Here is a 22,602-nt window from a genome sequence, read left to right on the forward strand (position 1 = left end):
GGAAAGAGATAGGTATAAAGAAATAGGATGATGAAAATGACAACAAAAATATTGTAGAGGCAACATTATCCTCGTATTTTTGGTCAAACTATATTCATTTTGAAAGCTAACTCAAGTAGAAGTAGACCTATAAATTGAAATGTAATTAATTGCTGATTGTACAATCATGATATTTTTACCATAGACATAGATAGAAATCGTCATAATATGCATCACAGGAGAAGTGGGTAAAAAGCTGTATAAATAAACTGGGGAATTAAATTTAGCATCCCTAACATTATGCAAAGTTGCTAAGCAATTAAACACCAGTCAAAAACACAGGATACTAACGACATAATCTCAACCAACAAAACTGTAAAAAGAAGAGAACTCTTGTCCCAGCTGTTAAAATATCCAATATATTAGGCGCAATACCAAATTCGCATAATTAAAAACAACCCTTTAAAAGACACGGTAAGATTTGCCCATGGAACTCTTCAGATACAAGCACCTAACCTGAAACCAGAAATAGTTTATACATTAGATGGTTGGCAGGTTCAACCAGATTAAATTTTCTAAAGCAGAGAATATAACCAAAAACAATTCGCAGTAGTAGGATGGAAGAACATAGTGTGAAAATTGAGGAACAAAATACTGTTACTATTTTGCAAAGTTATTGGAGACAACAATTCCGATTAAAATGCAAACTAAAATGGGATTTACTGCACTGGCCTTTATTTATTACAAGGCACACATTGTACAATGTTGCTACAGCCATACTTGGAATGGATATTGATATCATATTGCCAGTCATCTAATGTCAAAGACTGTTGCTTCTTAAATATACCTCTTAATCACACAATAAAATTGAAGTTATATCCTATTGCTTATCATCCAATAATGCATAAAAGTCAAGATAACCACCAAAAAATACAAGTTAACAAGGATACTATTACTCACATTTTGCCAGTTCTTTTTCAACAAAGAGACGAGGAAGTTAACACTCAGTTGTACATTTTGGAAGATTTGTTTTTCATCCATACTGATATTGCCGACAGCTACTCCCATGCAGAGCACTTTCTTAAGTTGGAATTTGACCATAGCCTTGGTCTCATTTACCTTAGACTCAAGAGATTCTTGGTGGGAAACAAGTGCAGGGAACTTTCCTGTACAGCAATTAAAAAACTACACAAGTCAGCAAAAGCAATAATTTAAATTTGAATGAAACAGAATGAAAGAGAAACCTGTAAACTAAATGAAAGAGAAACAGGGGGATAAAGTATAAACCAAATTTGGTATGTGATTTAAAGAGATACTAAAAACATAGTATACAAAATAGAACTCAATCATAAAAGATAAACATTACATATGGGGTTACATGTAAATAAGAAGATAGCAAAGCAAAACGGAAAATACAAAAAATCACTAAATATATTTTACCAGTAAATAAGGCTAAAAATTTAAAACTCCAAAAATAAAATACGTGCCTGCCTTGTTGAGACCAGGACCCAAAAGACGAGGAATCTGCTTGATGACAGCTTCAGAAGCTAAAAAGGCATGGTATTTCTTTGCAAGTTTCTTCACCAGTTTCTTATTTTTGTTGAGCTTTTTTAAGGCTTCTACATCCATCCAGTCCAGTCCGATTTTCTCTGCCTGTATTGTACATGTTAGAGAGTAAGACACCGTCACAATAAACTTAACAACAAATGAATAAATATTCAAAAACAATATCCTACACACGTAATGCAAAATCACTAACATCAAAACTAAGGGAAATACACTCTTTTCGATTGTGGTTGCTAAATCACATAAGGCAGAAGCATTGTGTCATTTCAGGCTATTTCAGGAAAACTAGTCATTGCTGGCAATCAATTGAATAAAAATTTAAATAAAAATTATGTTACTACTAAAGTGAATGTAACGTAGTTTATGTTTGGATATATTAATATAAAAGTCATTTGAATAGTAAATTTGAATATACAAATCATACTTTGAGTCAAAAGATACAAATATGTTTCACGTTAGAATCGAGGTGGTGGACCATCTTCATAAGTGGTCCACCGTGGACTAGTACACAAAAACCATCGAACATTATAAGAGGATCGACGATACTCTTCATAAATAAAAGTTCATGACCCTCCTCGTTTTTATAGATAAGACAGTGATCAGATTGATGTTGATTTAATATGTGATATATATTTTTTCCCCTTAAGTATATCTAACCAACAACATTTAAATTACTATCTCAATCATGGAAAAGAAGATGACCATTAACGGTTACTCCTATGAGACGACGGCTGTGGTCATTTAAGTTTTAAACATTTTTCAAGTGTGCATCATGGTCGATATTAGAATTTTGCTAGAATCTATTATAAAGGCAACATCAATTTCAATCAACATCGCTCAAACATGTAAGAATCAATTTTGTGACTGCAATCAATTTGTATTCTCCCCACCGTGCAACCAAACACACACTAAAATAATTGTGAAGACACCAAAATGAGGATAATAAATTTGAAACTCTAATTCACTTCACTACAGCAGTAACTATTTAATCGACATCACTCAGATATTTAATCAAAAGCATTACATTTTCAAAATCAATTTCAATCAGACATCACTCAAACATATAAGAATCAGTTTTGTGTCTGCAATCAATTATTCAATTTATATTTTCCCAACCTACGGTGAAACCAAACACACTAAAATAATTGCGGATAATAATGCACCTACTTGAAACACTCTAATTCACTCCACTACATCATTAAATATTTACCTCCTCAACATGCTGAGCATCACCAAGCATGCAGATTTTCATCTTGGGTCGAGGGATGTGAGGCAATTTAACAGAACCACTGAAACGCTTATCCTTTTGTGGATCATAGTTTTTAAGACCAATCTGGAGTTCAATAGTCTCCACAAATTTACGGTTTTTCTCCTTGGAATCAGCCGTGATTCCTGAGATTGCTTCCCTCAAAGCATCACTCTGAAGCTTACTGCACAACCATCATCACCAAAAACATTATGCCTTCAAAATTGCACAATTTAATTTTCATCCAATAATTCACACTCACATTTTAATACATACAAATTAATACACTATCAATGGATAACAACTAAATGTATTTGAGTTTATGAAAAAAACGCTTAACAAATTGAAAGATGAGAGAACAAATACCTCATTGCCTCTTCAAACGGTGAATAAAATTTGATGTAACAAAAACACAAATTAGTATGAGAAAATCCAAATATAACAATTCTGAGTTGACAAATTACCGAAATGAGAAAAAAACCCTAGACAGGATTTTTTGCGGCTGACAGTGCAATGTATGAGATAGCCAATATTGAATTAATGGGTTGAGATTTCAGGCCCAATACTCCCTCTTAATGGGCTTATTTCATGTTATTAAAAACAAAGAATTGTACCGCCTATTCTTTACTGAGACCATTTTGCTTTTTTCTTTGTTTTGTATAAAATTATGAAAAAAAATTACCATTCAATTTTTTCACTCATACTTTCGAAAGTTACAAAATATTTCTTAATAATTGAAAATTATAAATTTTCAAAATAATAACAAAGTAAATTTTTTTATATCTTCGAAACTTTTGTTAAATTTGAAATTTTCGAAATATAATTTTCTAGAAATATTACCAATTTTGAAACTTTTGAAAAATACTAAACTTTCGAAATGATATTTTCCAGAAACTTTCGAAACTTTGGATGAATGTGAAAGTTCTGAAGTGTAATCTTCCAGAAAGTTTCGAAAGTTTCAAAAAATTCGAAAGTTTCAATTTTTAAAAAAACAAATTACTAATGTATGTTATAATTAAAAATATATTTTGAAAAAAAAATTATAATATTATTATTAATTAAATTTATTACTATTTTTGAATTTATATATAAGTAGTGTTGAGGTTCTTGCTTCAAGAACACAGAAAAATTCATCATCGATCAGGTATTATTATTATTGATAATACACCACTTATCAAATTTTTATTATAACAATATATTTGATGTTTTATTTGAAACATATTTTGTAGATATTTTTCTTTGGAGAAGTTGTATTTGAATGGCCAAAAAGAATTGCAAGGAAAAATGAAATTTTAATTGTCACCATTCGATCTGATAAAACAACCGGAAAAATGAGAAGAAAAGACAAATTAATTTTGGGATGGGAAAGAGGTGAAAGATATAAATCAAAATCAATAGTAACTTGTTCTCACAAGGAAACCCGTCTGTTTACTCTCAAATGTATATCGTTAAGTGTCGGTGAAGGATGGAAAATTAGTGTTCGTTGTGGAACACACAATCATGATTTATTTAATACTTTAACCATTCATTCTTATTTGGGGCGTTTAAACGAAGAAGAGAGCAAATTTATCAATGACATGACAAAGTATAAGCTTGCACCTAGATTCATTTCAAATGCTTTGAAAAAGAGAAATAAAGCTAATCTCACAATTCACAGTCAAATATATAAAGCAATGAGTGCTTTTTGATCATCATTGAGAGACTCGTATACAGAAATGCAGCATCTGTTGAAGTTAATACAACAAGAAAACTATGTGCATTGTACAAGAAGACGGGAGAATTCAGATGTTTTGATAGATATATTTTGGACGTATAAAGTTTTTAAACACATTTTATTTTGTTTTGATATGTGATAGCACGTACAAAACAAATAGATATAACACATACAAAACAAATAGTTGTTAAACACGTTTCGTCGTCTGTTTGATGATGTTGATGGAATTCTCTCTGCACCATCACCTCTATCACCTGTCAAGTTACAAATAATTTGGCCAAAAGCACCTCTCATTATAGGCACTACAACATATCAATATTAAAAAAATTGGAAAAAACTTTTAAAAAAATGCATTTTGAAACTTTCAGAAAACTAAACTTTCGAAACATGTTTCGAAAGTTTCATTGAAGGCCAAACTTCCGAAACAACTTCGAAACTTTCCATGCATTCCAAAAGTTTCGAAACCAAATTTTTACATTTCTAGATTTTTGCGTTTCAAAACTTTCTTATTATTCGAAAGTTTAGAAAGTTTATGCCTTTTGAAACTTTCATTTTGAAGGAAACTTTCGAAAGTTTCATAAATTTTGGGAAAAATGTACTTCGAAAGTTTCATAATCATAGAAACTTTCGAAAATGTGAAAAAAAATTGTTTCGAAGGTTAGTCTTACTTTTCTATTTCGAAGTTTTCAAAATTTCGAAGTTTTGGCAATTTCAGATTGGGTATTTTAAAGTTTCAAATAAAATAGGTGAAAAAAAGAAAGTGAATTTTTTTTGGGATTTTTATAGATAAAACTAAGGACAAAATGATTTTTTTCATATAAATGGCGGGTGAGAAGTAAAAGTGAGAGGTACACGGTACAATTCTCTTACAAACAGCTTGAACTTTATAGTTGTAATTATAATATTTATTTAGTTAAATATTTGAAAGAAGAAAAATAAAATTCTACGAAAATAAAGGATAATTGTAAAGGTATTATTGTAACTTGATTTTTTTAATTTAAAATTTTTATAAGATAATTTGTTTTCTAACTGAAACCTTGTATTTCCCAGTTCTTTCACCCAGTCGCTCACAATTATCACTCATCAGTCTAGTTATTCTTATGTTTAATTTTTTGTTTTCAATTTTAAAACCTACGCTGCCATAGATTATTAATAACTAATAGTAATAAGTTAATCCTACAATTTTGTGTTACTCTTTTATACCAAATTTGTAATAAATGAGTAAAAAAACATTTGTGATAATTAACATAATTAAACACACTATTAAATGCAATTGATTTGTAAACAAATTCAAGTCAACAATTTTATCACGTTATTTATCATTTTTAGTCAAAAAAATATTTTTTGTTTCATGCAAATAATTAGAAAATAATTAAAATAAAATTTATAAAATTGAAAAAGACGTTATTTATCATAATAAATATTTTATTCTTTATATAAATTGAAAAAGACGTGCGTTATTTAAAATACACTTGCATATCAAATTATTGATATCCTATTATAGCTAATTTATGCCTAAAAGTAAGGAGAGATAGAATCGGTTAATTAATGGAAAATTATGTAGAACTTGCCACGTGTCCGTAAAACGCTCCTTAATCGCCACGTGTGTTACAGTTTGACCAAATACACAACATTGGAAAATGTGGTTGTGTTATATATAAGAGAAGAAGAAATGTATGAACAAGAAAGAGGTTGGTAAGAAAAAAAGAAGATGGAGAAGCAAATGGTGAAGGAAACAAAAGAATGTGAATCAGATAGTAAAGGAAGCATAGAAGGGCTTGCATTTGAGGATAGTCCATACCTGAAATACAAAGACTTGGAAGATTATAAATGTCAAGGTTATGGTACACAAGGTCATCAACAACCAAAGGAAGGTCGTGGACCTGGTGCAACTGAGGCACCTACTCTTTCTGGTGCTAATGTTTCCTCTCAAGCACAGTTTCATGCTGCTGATGCTGTTAATCGCAAAGGAGTCCCTTAAGATTTTCTTATTACATTATGTTTTCTAAATTGTACTCACTTGTTTTGCTTGTATAACACATTTTGGATGTTCTGTTTACAAATTTAGAGTCTTTTTTAATTGATTATACCATTGTAAAGGATAATACTTAGAAACGTACAAATTTAATTGAACTCATAATTGTCAATCTTTATTGGTACAAACTAAATAATTAACAATGTGAAGAGGTGACCGATGACCATCATGAATTCTCATTTTTGTTTGTTTACTATCTTGATGTGTACATGTTCTTTCACTATGGATGATCTATTCTTAAAAATTTGAAATTAACTTTTGAGAAGAGTTTTAGATCTATTGACTTTGAATTTGACTTGACATTTTTTTTAAGAAAAAGCAATGGAGAATTTATTATTAAGATAACTTCACAAGATGTGGTTTGCACCAATTGCAACCATTCTGGTTTGTAATATAGCAGTTAACAAAGTGGCTACCATGTGTGTTGAATACCAGCGTGTAGTTCCAGATGATGATGCAACTTGAGGCTGCTGATAAGAGTAAGTAGTTGCAGAAGAGGAATGTGTTGTGGATTTTGTTGAATTTGTGTTGTTATGGAGAATGAGAATCACTCTTCATCATAGAGATGCAGAGTAATGAAAATCCAAACAAGTTGGATGACGGCTACTAAAAATAGAAGAAGTTGGATGGCTGCTGAATAAAATATAAATAGGTATTAATTGATTGGGTTGAGTCGGACTTTAAGGTGATCGGATACGGATAAAAATCGGATTGGATTATATTGGGTGATTGGATTGACTAGTCTTATCATGTCGGGTCCACTGAGTTCAAATTGTTGAATCCATTATTCGAATAAAATATAAAAATATAAACGGGTTTCAATTAATTGGGTCTGATCGGATCTAAAGTAATGGAGGTCGGATCTAAAGTGATCATATACAAATAAAAAACGAATGGCTTGAATGGCTTGGCTTGACATATTTAGTTTATAATTTAGATAACTTTTTAATCATCATCATGTATAAATTTTACTAACAACCATGACAATTGATTATAGCTTTTGTTTTATCAATTGAACAATCTAGTCTTTTTAACGATGAGAAATTCTAACCAAGAGTGACATAATTGGAACAAAACCAAATTTGATAATTAAAAATATCGTAACTGTGTTTGATTATTTTTTTGGTTTCTCATGTCGGACACTAAATGGCAACGCCACATGACCAAAAGCATGGTAACAAATCGGAGCAGGAGGTCCTTAGGCAACCCAACCGTAACAGACGCCAATCACCGGGAATAGGGAGGACTGTCATGTACAGTAAGCTCCCTGGAAAGCTTGTAGGCAGTTTTGAAATGTATATGCCATGAGGTGAGGCATTCCATACAATAGCATCAACCTCAGCCCGAGAATGGAGTTAGGTAAGAATCGATTGAAAATTCATATTGAGAGGCATAAGTAATCATTAAAAACTACTACAATCCGTCAAAAAAGAAATTAAAACAACTACACAAAGAATTATTATTAGTACAAATTCACTAGACTGATGGGAAAATGGAGGAGGAAAAGACCGAGGAACCCGTTGCAGTGAAACCCACCAAAAAAGTTTCAATTCACCCCATTTCCTACATAATTTCAAAGCAATTAGATACTATATATTTTTTCAATTTCTCTTTATCACTATTTCCTTTCAAAATCCATCAATCCAACAAGCGTTAAATTTGTATATGTAGTAGTTGGGCGCTAGGGTGTGGGCTTTGAACAAATTACAACAAACAAGATAGCCTCAAAGGACAATGATCAATCTACTTTATTTTGTTAGTTAAATTTAATACATGTAGTTGCAGGCTGTTTGCGTGCATTTTTGTATATAAAATGATTAATACAAACCTCAAAAGAAACGGAAAATAGCACATTTTATTAAAATATGATGCTATTAAGAAAATTATGATATTAGGCTAACAAAAACATGAAAACAAACACATACAAAAAATTTCAATTTTTGAATTGAAACACTATCGTGATATCACACCCAAAATAGGAAGACACTTATTTTACTTTTCTCTATTTCTCCTCCACTTTGTCTCAAACTTCTAGGGAGACATTTGAGAGGAAAGTTTAATCCTTGTACTTCATCTCAGATACCAGGAAGCCAGGCATACCAAATGAGGAAGAAAACTTCTCAACATCGGCTTTGAGTTCTTCAATTGCCTTGTTATCAACCAAGCCCTTGTTGAAATCCTTCAGAAGTTTTCCATGTTCCTTCTGGATATCTAGTGTGAGAGTCACGGCACGGTGAAGGAATTCTCCAATCTTCTCAAAGTCCTTTTCAACCAAGCCTCTAGATGTCATGGCTGGAGCACCTGTTAGCAGAACTCCAGTCAGCTAGCTCATGTAAAATAAAATAAAGGCATGCACGCATTTTACTAACATCAGAAAAAACACAGTGGCAAGATTAAAAGTCAGTGTAAGACACTAAAACAAGTATTTCGGTAATATCAGAAAAAATACAGTAGCAAGATCAATACATCACAAGTCTGGGTTCCCAAAACATAGTCAAGTTCATAAAAAGTTTCATACCAACTCGTACTCCTCCAGGAGCCAAGGCACTGCTATCACCAAAAACAGCATTTTTGTTCACCGTGATGTTACAGAGGTCACAAAGTTTCTCCACCTTGTTTCCTGCAAAGAACATTAAACAATGATATTATGTTTCAAACAAATTGTACACAATTTAAACCAGACGGGATATTTTTTGGTGTGAGGTATCCTTTACCGGTCAATCCAAGAGGGCGGAGATCCCACAACACAAGATGGTTCTCAGTTCCACCAGTGACAAGACTGTATCCCTTGCTCATCAAGTAATTTCCAATGGCGACTGCATTGGCCTTAACTTGCTTGGCATATTCCTTGAACCCAGGTGACATGGCCTGTTTCAAGGCAACAGCAAGGGCACCAATCTGGTGATTGTGAGGACCACCTTGAAGGGAGGGGAAGACTGCAAAGTTGATCTTGTCCTCAAAATCGTAAACTGCATTGTCAGGCTGGCCCTTCTTGGGTGGTTTAGGTCCCTTCCTGTAGAAGATCATACCTGCCCTAGGGCCCCTCAAACTCTTGTGAGTTGTTGTCGTCACTATGTCACAGAACTCAAACGGATTGTTAACCACCTGTTATCAAAAAAGCAAGCCATATTATTATCCTTATATCACCAAAGTGACTAAACAGTCAAAAAAATTATTAAAAAACTTATTATACCTTGTTAAATACCTTATATATATATTATTGATGTTCTTTTGGATTTTGGGTTTACCTCATCATTACAAAATCAGATTATGTGGATGGCTTAGGCATAAAACTTAACATGGTATCAAAGTTTATCATAGATCTGTTAGTGGGACACTGTATTATCTACACACTGAGCTTAACAGTGCTGGATGTGACAGGAAAAATAAGGCCTAGACAGGAGCTTATAAAGCCCATTGAATTGTCACCTTACAACACAAATTTGTGGGGTTGAGTTAAACTTTCAAAAGCTAAGAGATGTTTTACTAATAAATAATTTCTATTGATCTTTTAACAAAGGATCCAAATGGAATAGATAACAACAACATACTCTATAAATCGACAGAACAAGAACAAGAATGCAGATCCATTGTTACAAACTTTGAGGTATAAATAAACACGTCTTTTGATAGATCTATACAGTATACACCACCAAGGTGTAAACAGCTAAAGTTAAAAATATTAATTAATTATAACTTATTGAACTTCTTATTATATATCAAATGATGTTTTTCCCGTGAAATTTTACAATCCACAATAGATCCAGATAGAACCAATAATAGAAATAGTCTACATATTAACAGAACAAGAATGCACATTCGTTATAATGAGAAATTAATCGATCCATTAAAATCAGGTATTAAAGTCTGTACTTTCACGTTTAATAATTTTACGTAGAATATGAATATTATAATCAAATAATAAACACAACAGTTGAATAAAAGTTCTCAAAGATCAAGTTTACAAAATACCATTAAATTCCAAAACAATTAGATCCTGCATCACACTATTTTATTTTAAAATTTCATCTAAATATCCATGCAAAATAAATCATCTACAATGATAACTAGAATTGTAAAAATAATGTGAAAATTTGTACCTGAGCAGCAACAAGGCCACTAAAATGAGCCATATCACAAAGCAAAAGAGCACCACATTTGTCAGCAATATCCCTAAATCGATTGTATTCCCAATCCCTAGGGTAAGCACTACCACCACAGATAATCAACCTCGGCCTAAAATCCAAAGCCTTCTCCTCCAACCGATCATAATCAATAAAACCAGTAGTCGAATTCACCTTATACGGCAAACTCTCAAAGTAAATCGAAGTCGCCGAGATCTTCTTCCCACCGGAAGTATAATAACCATGCGTAAGATGACCACCGGAAGGAAGATCCAATCCCATGATCCGATCATGAGGATTAAGAACGGCGGTGTAAGCGGCGAAATTAGCAGGAGAACCAGAGTAAGGTTGAACGTTAACTCCCCATGATTGTGGATCAAGATGGAAAGCTTGAAGCGCACGTGAACGGCAGAGATTCTCGATTTCGTCGATGAATTCGTTACCGCCGTAGTAACGATTTCCCGGCATGCCTTCGGAGTATTTGTTGGTTAAAGCGCTTCCTAAAGCTTCGATGACGGCAAATGAGGTGAAATTTTCCGACGCAATTAGTTCGATTCCACGGCATTGGCGACGTTTTTCCTTTTCGATTAGGTCGTGGATTTCAGGGTCTACTGTAATGAGTGGTGTGTTCCCCCATTGGCTTACGGGCTCCATGATGGAATGAAATGAATGTGTGTGTGAGAGAGAGAGTGTAGAATTGGAATGGAAATGGAATGTGTGTGTCGGTTGTGATTAAAAAGAGGAAGAGTTTGTGATGTAAGGATGATGGAGTGTTGTGGCTAGTGCTAAACCGTTGGTTAGTTAGTTACCGGTGAGACTCAATTGTATCCACTTGTTCGATTCTTCTGTCTTTCTATATTTGAAAATTGTTCATAGAAATATTCTTTTCAAATTTACTACATCCATAATATTATTTTTTTTTTTTTAAGGTGAAAAATGCAAGTGCTTATGCATATAGATTATAAAGTGCTGCTGCATTACTATAAAAAACTAGCGTCCAATCTATGTCTGTATCTTAAATAATCAATAAAAATATTCAAAACCAAATATATCTATAAATGAATCATATTTCTCGCTTAATTGGTCATGCATATGATATTACTTACTTTATAATTTTGGGAATACATTTAAAAATTTACATGGGTTGGCACTATTAAGATTAAACCATTAAATGACACATCATTTATGTATTAAAATTTTTAATTTAATTAATTTTAATAAACACTATAAAAATATATACGTGAATAAATTAAAAAAAGAAAATTATTAACAACAAAACTCATAGTATCAATATACATTCTACTTTTTTATTATATAATAGAACATGTCTTATGATCTATATTATATATACATATTTGACTAATCATTGTTAATTATAATATAATATACTAATCAATTTATATTATATAAGTCAAATTCACTACAGGTAATCAAGAAAAAAATGAGGATTCTCTTGATTAATTGTATGAAAAATATTTGAGTGGTCACAAAAACTTGGATATACTCACATAAGAGATTTATATATTATTTAATTAAAAGCCAATTAAATTAAACATCATTTAAATGAAATGACATGTATGAGTCTTTTCTAATTTAAAGTAAATCTTATATTTTGACTTGAGTTCAAATATACAATAATAATGTTAAAATCTTTTATGAAGAGTTGGTGTCTACTTAGATACTTGGATTAATAAAAAAAACTAAACTATTTAAGCAAATCCAGCCAGATTTTGTAAAAAAAAATAATTGTTTATAAAACACATGAGAACATGACGACAAGAAGTTGTTATTAAAGCACACGAATATTGAATGAAGTTGTTATTAATAGAATTTTATTTTATTTTGATTAAAAAATATAGCAGTCGTCCGTGATTAAATGAAGAGTGTGTTTTGCTACTCTCAAGTCTCACCTCATATATAGTAATATAGATTTACAAGTTTGACTTGTTCTCAAATCATAGTATGGGACATTTTAATATTCATTAAAAATTTCGATGTTGCTTTCATGTAATGCCAATTTGTTTTGCACGTCCTTATGGCATGCAAGTAGATGTGAATTTTGTTTTCCACAATTCTCTATGTTGTTGGTGGCAACTGGGAAATGGTGAGGTTGGTGGAGAAAATTTATCATTTTCAAAACACCAACCCTCCTAGCTGCACTGACTGTGATTAGGAACTATTATTAAATAAATCCCCAACCCATAATTCTTTATGTATTAATTTAATCGTAAAATTCATTTTGTATTGCATTCAAGTCATGATACGCTATGGATGTATTAGCCAATAATCTTTCTCTTTTTATTTAATAATTAATTGTTAATTTTATTTGAGTGAAAAGTGAAATTCGTGATTTTTTTTTATTATAGTTTTTTCAAATCACCGACTAATTTTATGATTCTTGAACCAACAACCTCTTAGGAGTCTTGTCTTTATATATCAAACCTGAAATACATGATTGAGCATTTTCTATCTTTTATTTAAAGATTATTTGATAAATGTTGGCGAATTTCAAGTTATTACCTACCTCAATTTTGTGTTTTATATATATATATATATATATATATATATATATATATATATTCCTCTTTTAATTTATTTTTTTTTAATTGCCCTAATCTGAAACTTATTTTCCTAAATGTCCTATTTTTTTTTCTCAGAAGTCGTTCCCGGGGAAGCGACCAGCCGAAGAGAATTTTTTTTTAATTTCAATAAAATGTCGTTTCTTGGGGAAGCGACCTCCAACTGACAACTTTTTTTTCCGTTATATTTTAATATTTGTTTATTATTATAATTATTAATTTAATTATTTAAAAATAAAAATACTAATAATAAGTTAAAATAAAATATAAATAGATTTTATATTTTAATTACTATTATTATAATAAATAATTATTATAAATTATTTAATAAATTATAAATAATTAAAATATTTAAAAATTCAAAATACTGTTAATAAATAAAATACATTAATAATAATAATTTTAATAGTAACATGTCAAAACAAATAGAAAAAATTTATTATAACAAGATAAAATTGTTATAATAACGTGCCAAAACAATGTGTCCTTAATATTTTGACGTATCCCTCAATATTTAAAAAGATGTTATTATAGCAACTCCCTCGTATTATGGTCAAAATATTATAACAACTTTAAAATATTAGGAACATGTCATATTTAATTATTATAGCAACTCCCTCATACTATCGTCAAAATATTATAACAACTTCAAAATATTAGGGACACGTCATATTGAGAGACAAGTCAAAACATTAGGGACACGCGATTTATTTTGACACGTTATTATACCAACTTCCTCTTGTTATAATAAATTCTTTTTATTTGTTTTGTCATATTATTATTAAAATTATTATTATTATTAATATTTATAATATTATTAAAATTATTATTATTAATGTATTTTATTTATTATTATTATTTATTAATGTATTTTATTTTATTAATAATATTTTGAATTTTGAAATATTTTAATTATTTATAATTTATTAAATAATTTATAATAATTATTTATTCTAATAATAGTAATTAAAATATAAAATTTATTTATAATTTATTAATATATTTTATTTTAATTTATTATTAGTATTTTTATTTTTTAAATAATTAAATTAATAATTCTAATAATAAAAAAATATTAAAATATAACAACAACAAAAAGTTGTCAGTTGGAGATCACTTCCCCAGTAAACGACCTGTTGAAGTTAAAAAAAATTCTCTTCAGCTAGTCGCTTCCCCAAGAAACGACGTCTTACTAAGAAAAAGAAGTAGGATATTTAGAGAAATAAGTTTCAGACTAAGACAATTAGGAAAAACAAAATTAAAAGAGGGATATACATGGAAAAAAACTCCAATTTTGTAATATACATAGAAAAAAACTCCAAAATTAAAAGAGGGATATACATGGAAAAACAAAATTAAAAGAGGGATATACATGGAAAAGAATGTTAATGGTAGAATATAAGATTGATTTTGTGATTAAGATGATAAAATTAAGAAGTGTACTAAGGAATTAAAGGATTTGATTTCTATTATCATAATACTAATATTATTAACAGTAACAGTTAAAACAATAGTAAGACGTCAATATATATTTGAATACATTGGATATCTATTAAAGGCAAAATGTAATATATTTGATAATTGAAATAACATTGTCTCTCTCATAACCTTCCCCTTATTCCTATCGTCTTTTTTTCTCGTCAACTAAAGAGAAGTAGTTTGAAGCAATTATTTTAGCTAAGAGTTACCATTTTGTTTTATCTACATTTATCTATATATGTGATTTTTATATAATCATGTAGCTTCTCTTTTGCGTTTTTTATTTTATTTTATAATTTCGTCGTTTGAGTGTGGCGTAGTTTTGTTTATTGTCTTGATGCGACATTGTTTGATTTTTCATTTTGTTACGATGTTTATTTGATTCAGATTGAAAATCAATTTTAATCTATTATTAATTTGAGAGAAATAAATGAATGAGATAACCATAATTCAAATCGTGAAGAAAGAAAAAAAAATTAACCTAACTAATATTCTAACCAATGACTATCAATAAATAAAAAATCAACTAAGTTATAAATATCAAATTACATTAGGGGTCCCATTTAAATTTTTTCTTAATTTTTTTTACATGATTTTTGTTCTTAAAATGATTTGCTCCAAATTTAATGATACTTCCAAGGTTGATTAGACTAACTTTTTAGTCTGTAGTAGTCTGTAGATTGTTATGATCCTCATAAATTAAAATTAAAATTTAACTCATCTAGAGTGAGAAATTAATAAAGTGAAAGAATCAATAGTTGAAGTTATAATTACTTATAATTTGTCGTACACGTACACATAATATAAATATTTTATTTAAATATTAATGGTTGATATTACTAATTTTAAAGAAAATAAATCATTAAAATTTAGTTGAACAACAAATTTTAATAAAAATCAATTTTTGTAATTAAAATTTTGTTGAACAATATATTTTAATATAAAAATCGCATTTAATCTCGTAAAATTATAATTTCTACTATTTTAATTTTATTCAATAAGACTCAAACAGACATTATATTTTAATTTCAATTTTATTATTTTCCGAAGATGTGTACAATTTATTGGTGTAGGCCCACCAAACATTTTTCAAAAGTAATTATATGACAGCCGACATAACAAGCACATGGGCTTTGCAATTAGTTATTATATTTTATTTATATATTTTTAATATAAAAGTTTTTGTAGATTATTATATATATTTGATTTATATTAAAATTATTTTAAAAGTTATTCTCATAAATAAATATAATATACTGACTTTATCCTTATTGTAACAATTAATTTTTCTGTTATTACTGTTTTTTATATACCAGCAAAAAAAATTATTTTATTTTATTTAAATATTATAAAATCTTTCGGCTTTATAATACTTTCCATAGATCTTTCGACTGCTGCATTTTTTATGTCATGGAGGAGGGCCACTCTTTCTTGTCAGTTTGTATTACCTTTCCACGATGTTTCCTTTAGTTTCGAAAACAAAAGGAAACCAAAAAATAATTAAAAAATTAAATTCGTTTTTAGTTTCCCCTTTTAATTAACATTAGTTTTTTTCTCTTTTATTTATACTATATTTTAATTATTATTCTTTAGTATAATGTAACACCCCAAAAATAGTATATTTCATTTATTCTTATTTATACTAATAATTCTATTATTTATATTTTATTGTCGCAATACATATATTTATACAAATCACTTAGATTTTATTTAATCGTTAGTTAGTTAGTTAATCAAGTGAAGTTTAGTTTATGAAGTTCATATTAATGTGTTTTATATAGTTGGAGAATAAATTAGAAATAAACTTAATAGAAATCTCAAATTCAACTTCTAGTAGCTCATTTTGTAGTCAAAATAAAATTTGTCATTTGTAAGGATTTGGAGGGACGTAATTGACAATTCTCATTACACTCTCCTTTACTTAAAACTCAATTGTTAAAAAATAATAATAATAAATAAATAATGAAAGAAAGAAATATGGAGGGATGACAAAATCGTAGAGAAAATGAAGAGAAAAGATAAAAGAAGGGAAAAGAGGAAAGAAGAAGAGAGGAGAAAAAAAAAACAAGAGATAACACACTAACTCCATTGCATGTCCTTCTCAAGCTCCCTCATTTCATCATCTCGTCATAAAAACACCCTCCCACCTGTATTAGAGTAAAAGATGACCAAGAAGTAGAGTGAAATGAGAAATTATGAGAAAGAAGAAAAGGAAAGTTAAGGTTTCAATATAGGAGAAGAAGTTTAGAATTTCTTGCATGTTGAGAAGGAAGATGAGAACGTGAAGAGGAGTTAAAGTTTCACTTGTAGAAAAAAGAATTAGAATCAAACTTTGGAGGTCTCAAATCTCTTCTTAAAGTAACATAGAAAACCCTCTTAAAACTTCTCTTATGTATGCTTAGAGATCATGTTTTGCATGTTTGGGTATTCAGATAATCTTATTTAATTTTGTATCATTGATTATTAATAATGCATGTTAGGTGTTTGTATTAATTACTATGAAGAGTTGTTGTTTTATCATTGTTGTTGAGTGTTGTGGTTGGATTTGTGATGAAATGATGACTGTTTAGTATTGGTAATTACTCGATTTTATGTTGAATTTTAAATGTATTTTACTTAATTGATCATATTAACTTGAAAATATAAAGTTTGAAGTGAAAATAGTATGGTGTTGTCTTCGAATCCGTATAGGTATATCTTTGGTATTTTGTTCATAACTTTCTCCATAGATAGTGTTTTGAGCTGATTTCTATCCCATTGGAAAATAGACTTAATTACCTACGAAATAGACACTGGTTTCACCAATTTTTGTTGAGAATTGGTAAAGAAAATTGAGTTACAAGTTGGAAAATAATCTATTGTTATATTTTTGTATATGTATACTTTATTTTATTAAATTGTACTAATTGAATGTCTATTACGCATAATAAGCATTATATTTATAAACTAGACATCTTAGACTTTCCAAAATGTTATCTTTTATTTGAATCGGATATCGTTTGATATTTTAATTAAATTACCAAAGTTATAGTGTTTGTGCAGAAAAAGATTATGATGTAACTAAGTTAAGATGGGTATAACAGAAACAATAGGAATCGGAGAGTGAAATCAATTGGACTGGAAAACTTATTCCTATTACGTTATTATTGTAAACTTTTATAAGTTTATATTAAATTTACAAATTTTTGTGATTTTATGAAGTAGACTATTATGTATTATGAGTTTATGTGCATTAGTCATCTTGAAATATCTATATCTTAAGCTAAGAAATTCATTTTTGAGTGGAAGCAATTGCATTTGAAAGCTTAAATACAACACTCTTTTCTGGAAGTTTGATATGTTAAGCGCATGTTCTATGATGTGAATGGAGATTACTTATATGTTATGATTAGATACATGCTATATTATTATTATAGTTGCATATATATATATATAGGGTTCATTCTAGCTAGATGAACTCTCCGTCTATATACGACAGAAGCAAGAGATAAGCGAGGGTAAGTGGGACACCACTTACAAACTTAATTATGTCCAATCTTACCAAAAGAGGTTATTCAAGTAGAGGACATTGAGTGAAACTAATGTAGTCTTTATGACTTACTTGATATATTGAGTTTAAGTCATTAGATTACTGATGTCTAGTGGCTTAAAATGTTTGAAAGATTTGAGGCTATAGGTAGAAGAGGTATTTGAATATAGCTTATAGTATTATATTAATTTGAAGTATAGTTTACCGAGAGGATTTTCCATATTTAGCATACCGACATGGCTGAAAAACATCAATAATTATTTTTTATTAAATTTATGTTACTGATTTTATGCTCACTATGTTGAGGGTGATGTTTTCCAAGTAACAGGTAAACATTGAAAGTCTGAAGAATCTCCGGATTTGCTCACCAGTCCTTCAATGTCATGAGTCAGAATCGGAACACGTATTGAATATAGATTAGAGTCATAGTTTAATTAAGTCTTACTTGAAAGCTGTTTTAAATTTATAAGTATTTAGATATTTATGAATTAAAAATTTCAATTTTATTTGCATTGTGTATATCTTTGTTTCATTCATGTTAAAAAATTAGGCGATACATGTAACATCATTTTTATTTTCAAATGTGTTTTTAGATTGTCAAATTAATTTTGTAATGTATTTTTTGTTAATTAATTTAATTTATAAAATTACTAATAAAATAATATTTAAATGATATATTTATAATTTTAATATATATATATATATATTAACAAGTCTTTAAATGAGAATTGTTAAGACATAAAAAGTAGAAATATAATATTGAAATTGATGTATTTAACTTTTTAAAGCTTTCTTATAGAATAAAAATTAAAGAAGTTTTCTTATAGAGAAATAAATTGAACGTAATTTATAACAAAATAGGGATATTTCCACTTTATATGCCACCTATTTGGACTATTTGATGCGAACTTACGGTTCCAATACGCCGAGTAGCGATAGTTTGGTAAAATATCTTGTTGCGATTATGTGGTGTGGCCAATACATTTTGATTGGCCCAAGTGTACCATGCTCCATGATTGGGGACCAGGTGTTAAATTATGTTTGGTGCTAGTTTATTTTTATCATGACAAGTCACGATAATGTTTTTGTTCATATGCATATTATTCACTTTTATTGGTCTTCCATTTATGATTTTCTGGAACACAATCGACATAAAAGGTGACTCCACCACCAATGAAAAATAAAAGTAAATCTCGCGTTAGGGATCCTGAACGAAAGAAACTTGAATGTAGTTGAGAAAATTCAGCGATTTGAATTTAATAATTCACCAAGAAATAACTTTATTTCATTATGTAAGAAAAATAAATAAACGTGCAAGCTTCTTTTTTAAAATGATTTAATTTTTAATCTCCGTTGGTGAATGGGCGTTTAAGATTTGGTCTCCATAGGGGAATTGATTGTAAATAGAAGAGAGATGGATTCTCTACGGGGAGTATATGGTGAAGAAGAGATGAATCTAGTGATCAAAAGCTGTGGGTTTAACCATTTTGTTTTATATTTCAATAGAGTTTAAATAACAGAGAGAGAACAAATTTTCTCGCACAATTATGAATTCATCTACTAATCATGATATTACTAACAAGTAAAAGAAAAGATGCACACACAAAATATCACAGTATATTAAATAATAGAGCGATTACGTGTTTAATATTTTTTTTTTTTATGAAGTATCCTTGATCTCATTCATTTCATAACAACTAAAACCAAATTATTTAATCAGAGTAATTGTTGAATCATACCTTATAGTTTGAGTAACAAAAAGATGCACACACAAAATATGACACCGATACTATGAAAAAAATATACAAAAAATATGGCATTTACTGTGTATATGAATTATCTCATTTATATAATATTTAACATATGTATTTTCTATCTAATATAAAACATTCATTCACATTCGACACATCGACAAATCATATTAGTAAAACTATAATATAAACACTTATTTGAGGTTTTAATTCATATACATAGGTACCTCGAAAGGGGAGAAGCTAACCATTATTATAGAAAACTATCACTTGATTGATACATTTATTTGTATTATTTTGACACATTTAATATTCACTATAAATATAATTAAAAAAATCAACAATAAAAACTGTTAAGACATAACTCACAAATAAAATTAAAGACATGATTCTTACAAATATTTTTACATAATTGCAAATATGTAAATAAAATTGAAGACGTTTCTTGCATTTTGCAAATAGTTATCTACATAATGGCAAATATGTTAATATGCACAATTGAAGATATGTTTCTTGCAAATGCGTTTAATAATATATTTTTTAATTTTGTAAGATATTTTTAACCTCTATTTTGATTTTATGAATTAAAAAATATTGTTTTTTACAATTAAAAAAAAAGGAAATGAAAGTGAATAAAAAAATTTATTAACTAAAAAAAGTTAATAATTTTTTATAGGACTAAAATAAAATTTTTGAAATTTTACCGAGACTAAAATTAATTATAAACTTTTATTAATTATTAAAATTATATTTTATTTACTAAAAATCCAATTTTAAAAATTATTACAAATGTTCTAAAATATTTAACACGACATTATTTTATTCAAACACGTTTGCTTTACTTTCTAAACGCCCTTGTAATAAGGTTGATACTTTGAATAAGAAATTTGTGCGAGGTTTTTCAAAGCGCGAAGCAAATGTCATTTACTTGTTTGAAAACAATTTGGTGACTTGATTTGTGGTTTTTAGGCACAACTCGTGGTTAATTTTCTACTGATGAGCAATTATAAAATAAAAAATTACATCTTCTATTTTTTCCATTATTTATCTCTCTCGTTTTTCATTTTATTATACATCTATGTATTAATATTTCTGAATAGATCTGGAGTGAGTATTGATTTCTTCTTATTAAGGTTTGTTTGATAAGAAGAAAAAAAACTAACTTATAAATTTCTAATATTTGATAAGAATCACGTGGTAGCAAACTAACAAGAATCATTGTTTATTTAAGAAATATTTAAAAATTCAATTATCATCGACGTGATTTTTTTTAAAATATGTTAATAGTGATATTAATTTTTATGATTGAAATATAATTTAACTGATATTAGTTTGATAAAAAGAAAGAAAAATAAATAAATATTTTGTATTGAATCGATATCAATTAAATCACTATTTTATTTATAAAAACGATGAGAATCACGAGTTATAATTCTGATAAAAAAAAAACTCACTCAAGAAATCTTCATAGGATTTTACATTAAATCATTAATCATCCAAGCTTATTTTTACGTTGATTAATTTATCATATTATATAAATTAAAAAGTTTAATTTGTATTAATTCAATATAAAATAGTTTTACACATGCATTGAGTCATATATAAAATTCATTTATTTGTGTAATATTATAAATACATGCAAAATTAACTCTAAATTTAAATGTAAAAGAAATATTGAATTTTTTTTAAGTATTTATAAATATGAACAATTTTATATGTGTATTATTTTCGATTGATATACTCTTTAAATTAAATGAATGAATATTATATTTTTATTTAAAAGTAAATAAATAAGAAACAATAGGTTGATTTTCTATAAATGTCTTCCCTTTATAATGAGTTATATTAAACAAGTTTTCCTTCATATTTTTTGGAATAAAATACAGGAAAATGAAAACTACTATTTATTTCATAATGACAATATTTATAAAATACACTTCATTTAATTTATTTATTTGTAAATTCAAATACTCAATTAATGAGCCATGAAGGAATTTAGGTAATATATCTATATTTTTATTTATTTAAATTACATATATCGAATATGATCAACTATATTTATTAATAAAAATAATTTGATCAAATTTTATTTATATTTTATTTTAAAAAGAATAATCATAAAAAAATATCTTATTCCATATTTATCTCTTAATTTTATTTCTTTATAAATACAAATTAAATGAATTAATTGTTAAAGACAATTAAAAAATCTTTCATATGCCATTAGAAAAAATGAAAATCAATCGTCTATAAAAACATAAGTGTGTGTTTGGTTGGAGTTAGACGATAAAAACGGGAGATGAGATAATATTTTTAAATTTTTATGTATGGTTCAATTTTGAGAAAAGTGAAGTCAAAATCCTAAATTTACTTCATTTAAAACTAATTTAAAAAAAATATAAAATCATTAAAAATTTATCTCCTCTCATTTTCTTGTTTGAATCAAACATATATGAACTTACCTTCTCTCACCCATTTCATAAAAATTCCTCTCGTCTCCTCTCCTCCTTGAACCAAATGGACCCCAAAGGAAGAGAAAGTGCATGAATGATGAAACACGAAAGAAATGAAAATGACAACGAGTTGAATTAATTGAGATT

General features: G+C 28.2%; 3 protein-coding genes and 1 long non-coding RNA gene across 4 annotated transcripts; 2 read left to right on the forward strand and 2 right to left on the reverse strand.

Moving 5' to 3' along the window:
- Positions 1 to 224: 224 nt before the first annotated feature.
- LOC101492900 (large ribosomal subunit protein uL1-like) lies at positions 225 to 3,309 on the reverse strand. The gene is made up of 5 exons (XM_004504308.4): positions 3,158 to 3,309; positions 2,756 to 2,975; positions 1,467 to 1,632; positions 940 to 1,145; positions 225 to 495 (listed from the first exon to the last, which is right to left on the reverse strand). Exons 1-5 carry the CDS (start codon positions 3,160 to 3,162, stop codon positions 442 to 444), a joined length of 651 nt encoding a protein of 216 aa, XP_004504365.1. The 5' UTR covers positions 3,163 to 3,309; the 3' UTR covers positions 225 to 441.
- A 2,897-nt stretch (positions 3,310 to 6,206) lies between these two features.
- On the forward strand, positions 6,207 to 6,638 carry LOC101493439 (uncharacterized). The gene has a single exon (XM_004504309.4). The coding sequence runs from the start codon at positions 6,217 to 6,219 to the stop codon at positions 6,484 to 6,486; it is 270 nt and encodes an 89-aa protein (XP_004504366.1). The 5' UTR covers positions 6,207 to 6,216; the 3' UTR covers positions 6,487 to 6,638.
- A 1,621-nt stretch (positions 6,639 to 8,259) lies between these two features.
- LOC101493761 (serine hydroxymethyltransferase 4-like) lies at positions 8,260 to 11,438 on the reverse strand. The gene is made up of 4 exons (XM_004504310.4): positions 10,641 to 11,438; positions 9,255 to 9,645; positions 9,059 to 9,160; positions 8,260 to 8,841 (listed from the first exon to the last, which is right to left on the reverse strand). Exons 1-4 carry the CDS (start codon positions 11,316 to 11,318, stop codon positions 8,597 to 8,599), a joined length of 1,416 nt encoding a protein of 471 aa, XP_004504367.1. The 5' UTR covers positions 11,319 to 11,438; the 3' UTR covers positions 8,260 to 8,596.
- A 5,272-nt stretch (positions 11,439 to 16,710) lies between these two features.
- On the forward strand, positions 16,711 to 18,763 carry LOC140920974 (uncharacterized). Its single transcript, XR_012163786.1, has 2 exons — positions 16,711 to 17,080; positions 18,580 to 18,763. It is a non-coding gene; the product is annotated as an uncharacterized lncRNA (long non-coding RNA).
- The last annotated feature ends 3,839 nt before the right edge of the window (positions 18,764 to 22,602 follow it).

Source organism: Cicer arietinum, chromosome 6 (genome assembly GCF_000331145.2).
Source record: "Cicer arietinum cultivar CDC Frontier isolate Library 1 chromosome 6, Cicar.CDCFrontier_v2.0, whole genome shotgun sequence".
In the NCBI taxonomy this organism is placed as follows: domain Eukaryota; kingdom Viridiplantae; phylum Streptophyta; class Magnoliopsida; order Fabales; family Fabaceae; genus Cicer; species Cicer arietinum.